This window comes from Zeus faber (assembly GCF_960531495.2).
Source record: "Zeus faber genome assembly, chromosome: 4".
Classification (NCBI taxonomy): Eukaryota; Metazoa; Chordata; class Actinopteri; order Zeiformes; family Zeidae; genus Zeus; species Zeus faber.
Window position 1 is genome coordinate 13200772 of NC_137191.1, and position 5877 is coordinate 13206648.

Consider the following 5877-nt stretch of genomic DNA (forward strand, 5'->3'; position numbering starts at 1 on the left):
CATTACACATTTCTTCTTAAAATTCAACATTATGGGTGTTAAAATAGTCAAGTGATATTTTAATTATATTATTTGCATCTCATTCATTTAATCACTGGTAGCCTTGGTTTTTGTGCAGATGTCTCTGACTTAAAATAAGGCAAGTAACAGGACTATGTAAAACTGCTTTTATTAAAAACATATACTAATGAAAAACAGATGTTTATGTACAGTGTGTAATGAAAGTATCTTCCCCGCAGAAGTAATTTATCCAATGGCTCTTGTAAGAGTACAATCAAAGAGTCAAGATGTGTTGACAGAGTAAACACCCTCCAAAAAAGTTTGATTTCCCAAAAAAACCAACATGAAGTATCGACAACACAAAAATGCACTTCCCAGTATCTGCATTCATCCTTATAACAGAAATAAGTATCACTGAATTTCTTGCGCACCCCTAGCATACACAGTGGCACTCTGTTCTACTGGAGCAATGCAAGATAAAAATGGATTCCTCTCGAATTCTTTCTTGAACTACAGATTAGCGTAGAATCATTGATTTGACACACAAAAGACAACTAACTCTCATTGTGGCTGCTACTTGGGAATTATCCACAGCAATAAACAAATAAAATCCCACTGTCAGGAAGAGCAAATAAATCCAAAACATTATTGCACATTCAGGCTTCCTTGACTTCTTGATCTCTAAAAAAAAAAAGGTCTTGTGACAAAGATGCAAATCCCAGTTGTACAAATCAGCTAAATGAATGTGCTTTAGCATATAAATTTACTTCTCTCTTACTCATAGAGCGGAAAATGACAAAAATGTTTACCATTTGTAGGTAATATATATAACTAGATGCATAACCGTACACAAAGAGTCCAAAATGTGTAAAAACACACTGAATTTCAAAATGATTTTGATGAACCAGTGAGCCATGGACTCTGAATTCAAATTTTCACAAGATGATAACACAAATAATCAAAAGGTCAGACTGCAAAAAAAAAAAAAAAAAAAAAAAAAAAAATTTAATTTCCTCTCGGAAAAAGACGCAATGCTGAACAGTAAACAGAAACATCCTCATTGGAGTGTGATTTGAATTGAAATGTCGTTTTAGATGCAATTTTCTTTCCTGACTTGTTACCTGGCAGCGCCGTCTCTACGTGCAGACCCTCCTCTTGTCCTCAAACAGCTTGCGTACGGTGTAGACCTGTCATAATCCAAAATCAAATCCTGCGTTCAAAATTTGTGTCCGAAAACCCGGATAACTTCGCTGACCTAACCTAGTAACTAGAAGGTCAAACACCGTACTATTTTGACACCGTGTCTCAGTTGTGCATGTACCTGGGTGAGCGCCACGCACAGCATGACCATCAAGCATGCACAGGACCAGAAGGAAACCCTCCACAGGTTGTCTTCCAGAAGGTTCCTGTCACGTGCCTCAAAGGCCCGCAACACCGTCTGCATCTGACGGCTGCGCTCCAACCGCCGGTGCACCGAGTCCATGGATTCCTGGAGGGTGGGGAGGAAGGTGTGTGTGTGTGTGTGTGTGTGTGTGTGTGTGTTAGGGTTGTTATAATAGGATCATTAGTACTATTAACATTATTACTACCGCTATTATCATTGTGTGCCACTCTTTGGCTGATGTAAATAGTGGATGCCACATTAAGACTTGTTAATATTAGATGCCATATTTTGACTACCTTTACCACTGTATGCCACTATATTTGTAATGCCACAATACTGTACCTTGAACTTACTGTTGTTCTGCATAGATACAGTAGATGTGAACAAATGCATCTTTTTCTCAACTGTGCTTTTTTTTTTTTTTTGCCGCTGCAACGACTGAATTTCCCTCCAGGGATTAAAAACGTGTTATCTGATCTCACCCGGATGTCTTCCAGTTTGTATTCCAAGAGGCTGCCTTCGGGCTCTTCCAACCCCCCCCACTCGTCGTCCCCACCCGAGTCTCCTCCCTGGCCCTCGATTATAACCTCAAAGAACACCATCTTCTCCGATAGACGACTGAAACTGTTGTCGAAGCAGATTTGGTAGTCGCCTTCCTCTGTAGGCTCCACCCTGGAACAAAAACAGTGACCGTACATGGATTTGTTCTTGTCAAAAACATCAGTATCACCAAGTGCTGTAAACAACCAGGGGGTAGAACTGACATGTGAACTCCGTCGGAGCGCCGAAACTCAGAGATGAGCCGGAAGCCTTGTGGGGAGTAGATGGTGAAGTCTACGTCCATACCCGCTCCAGCTATCACCTGGAGATAAGATTAAACAAAATACGATGAGACGGGACTCAAAGATTCCCCGCACGCGGCAAGAGAGATTGATTAGTGGTAGCGGCGAAGGTGAAGTCACACCCACAGATCACACAGGTCTCATTTACCAAGCACACGCACATAACCACTCCCTTCTGGGGTGTTTGCATGCGTGCAGACTCTCCCACTAAATAAACTGGGATCCTGAGGCGGTGGCCTTTGCTTATTAACTCTAGGTTTAGTTACAAAAATTTGTTTTTTTTTTTTTTTTTACTTTTGATGTACAATCAATTAACACAACTAAAAATGTCGACTTTGCCTCCTTTACTTTACTTTACTGTACTACGATTACTTAAAGTCAGGTTAGGAGCTCCAGGCTAATATAATAATAGATTAACCAAGGAATTACTATTCAAATAATAATGCATTGTTTAAATAATAATCCCTCTGTTCATCCCACGTGAGGGGGGAACTGACATCTCAAGGCAGTACATTGGGTTTAAAGCAGCAAGGCTTGTGTAATAGAGGGCTTAGAGAGACAGACAGACAGACTTTTACATTGGAGTGTTACAGCAACGCACATCAAAACAATGGGTAACGATAATAACAAAGCAATAAGAATGAAACACAGAGAATGCAACTGCAAGACGCAATAATGAACATAATAATTAACAGCAAAGAAGCAACATACAATCAACCCCTAAACAATGCCAACGTCAACCGTGGCCTCGCGGTGGAACGATCACCGTTATAAACAAGGCGACGGACGGAGACGAGCGACCTTTATTTAAACTCGTGCCCCCCCCCCCCCCGCTCGACACGTGATCGGATCACCCAATCGGAAGGCAGAAAGGAACGCGCTCAACTCGGTTCGAGGATTAAAAAAACAAACGCGTCTCCAATTCAATTATTCGGACGCTTTTCACGACGACCGTCGGCGGCAGTTTGAGGCGGCGGATCCGCCGTGAGCCGTTTGCCGTTGTTAACGGCGGCTTTTGGACGGGAGTCAATTCCCCGTTTCCACGCAGCCAACGCGCAACACCGCCACCGCGTCGCCGTGGCACGGCCGGGGCCACGTGATCACCTGAAACTCCACTTCCATGGTCCCGTTCCTCGCGGCGCCCTGGTAGAAACACTCCGCGGTGCCGGCGGGCAGCAGGAACGTCAACTCGCTGTCCTGGCTCGGCCCGGCGCCGAGGGCGCGCACGAGGCCGACGCAACAGTTCAGAACCACCGCCAGCGCGACGGCGCTCCCCCCGCTCGGCTTTGTGTCGCGCCGTGGCTCCATGGCGCCGCTGTGGAAATTTGAGGGTCCGGCACGAACGGGGCGAACTTTCACCGTCCGAGCCCCCCCCCCCCCCATGGCGCTTCCGCCTCGGAACTTTATCGCGCTGCGATTGGCTAGGACCCGCACTGAGGGGAATGCTGCGGGCCAATCGGAAGCAGCGGAGTAGCACGGTCTTCTCTGTTGCCGCAGCCTCCGCCGCGCGCCGACGGAGAAGTGCTGCGTTCCGAGGAGCCGAGACCTCGGAAGAAATCCGACCCCCCCCCCCCCCCCCCCCCCCCCCTGCAGGGAGCGCGCACAGGAGCGGCCATTTAATACGTCGGAATGTCGAACCCGGTCGCTCGGGTTTGACCGATTCCGCCCAGACACGGCAACGTGACGGCGCACACCGTCAACGGCGAACATAGTTCCCTTGCGTGTTATTTAAATGTATTTCATTAGTCCAAAAGCACTTCTAGCTTGGACGTAAACCACGCTGGGGCTCCAGCCTCACGCCAGGCGCTTGCGGGCGCCCGTTTCGTTTCGCTCGGAAGTGGGAGCGACGGCATCGGAACGACCGGTTTCCCTGTCGCGATGGACGCAACCGCGCACACGACAGAATAACCCTTTCATCACTTCCCGTTCCTCATTGGAATGAGGCGTAAATGTGAACGAATCACAGCGCGTACTGCGCGTGGGCTGTGATTAATTTAACGTTGCGCTGCTGTACCTCTCGACGTCACCTACGTGCTGTTGACGTGTCATTCTATTTAGAGAGAGGGGGGGGGGGAGTCATCTGTCAACATCCAGTGGGGAATCAGGGCGTTTCTGTCTGCAGCACCTGCGTGTCTCTGTTTACATTTTACCTGAGAAAAGGTGTCTGGTTCTGGGCTTGGAGAACCTTTTTTTTTTTTTTTTTTTTTTTTTTTTTAAATAAAATAATTTAAAAAAACGCGACAAAAGGCGATTTGTCTTAAAATGATAGGGCGTTACACTTTTGTTGAAGTCAAAGTTCATTTAGGAATCTCTGCTCGATCTGCCCTATCCACCCTCACCCACATCCACGCATCCCTCTCAAAAAGATGGCAAATGGACTGTATTTCAAGGATCTGAGCGGGCACAGCGTAATGATTTTCCCCATGGGCTGTCCCCTTGAAATATTATATTAGAATTCCGTGTTAAAACTCCACCACTGTGCGCGGTGGTGGACATCATTTGAGACACATAGCAACTCAGGTTAAGAACTGATATAATATTCATATCGGTGGGAAATAGAATGCAGTGCACGTTTAGCTGCCGCAGACCGGGCGGAGCGGCCGATTGAAGTGCACGTGCACGTTTGGGTGCTTGTCAGGTGGATGGCAGGAGCGTACGTAGTGGTCCAGCATTAACCAGGGCAGGCTACCTCTGTTTGTCTGCAAGCGCGATGTCTCAAATGGTTAAGCATCGATTTGCATCAAGCTTGGTGGGACAGCTGGTTATGGGCCAATGAAGAACCGATTTAACATTTCCCGCCAATTGGCTAAGGCGTGGTTGCTGGGCGTGGAATAATACAGGAAGGCGCGTAACTTTTGCATGATTCAGGGAACATAGGACCTGTATTTGTGCTGAGGGAGCATAGGGCTGAGGGCATATAGACATGATCCCCATGAACACTACTAACCCCATCCTCAACCGGTTATTTTCTATGAACCTACTGAAGTGGCAGTCAGCTCATTTGATTAGAACATTGATTATTATTTATTTTTTATTTTTTTGACTGAATTGAATTGAGGGAATTTTGACGCACAAGAGGTAATTTGCATTCTCAATTTTTATTTATTTTTTTAATTTATTTTTAATTTCTTTGGGGGGTTGAAACCAATCCAATCCACTGTATAGACCAAAGGACCTTTGCAAGGATCCAGGATGTCAGGAGGTCCCTGACAAATGTTCACAATCTGAAGAGAATAATGAGGAACTCTCTCTCCCGTCAGCGGCAGTCATTCCATTTGAGATAGTCATCAACTCTTGTGATGAGTCTGCCGAGAATATGGGACTGGTTTGACATTATCATGTGTCTGTGTATGTATCACTGTGACCACTCACCCTGTAGGGCGTGTGCTACAGTAAAGAAATAATAATAATAAATAGTCTTTTGAGTGAGACATGAAGGGGGGAGGGAGAGAGAGCAAGAGAGCGAGAGAGAGAGAGAGAGAGTGTGAGGAAGTGTTAGCAGAGGGACAACAACCCTCATGTTATAGGGAGTGTCTACGATATGGCTAAGATGCAAAATCGCACGCACACAACCGCTACCCTATCTTTTCTACATTTCCTCCTTGCGTGAGCTGCTGAGAAATAGTGCGAGTCTGGACAAACGGATGATTT

The 5877-nt window shown here is 46.1% G+C and overlaps 1 protein-coding gene across 2 annotated transcripts; it reads right to left on the reverse strand.

Moving 5' to 3' along the window:
- Positions 1 to 150: 150 nt before the first annotated feature.
- Positions 151 to 3570, reverse strand: tmed1b (transmembrane p24 trafficking protein 1b). Of its 2 annotated transcripts, XM_079999119.1 has the most exons (6): positions 3331 to 3570; positions 2149 to 2246; positions 1867 to 2056; positions 1322 to 1489; positions 1122 to 1187; positions 151 to 681 (listed from the first exon to the last, which is right to left on the reverse strand). In XM_079999119.1, the coding sequence occupies exons 1-5, from the start codon at positions 3532 to 3534 to the stop codon at positions 1137 to 1139; spliced, it is 711 nt and encodes a 236-aa protein (XP_079855245.1). In that variant the 5' UTR covers positions 3535 to 3570; the 3' UTR covers positions 151 to 681; positions 1122 to 1136. The 2 variants fall into 2 exon arrangements, with proteins under 2 accessions (XP_079855245.1, XP_079855244.1); XM_079999118.1 differs by having other exon boundaries at positions 151 to 1187.
- Positions 3571 to 5877: the final 2307 nt, after the last annotated feature.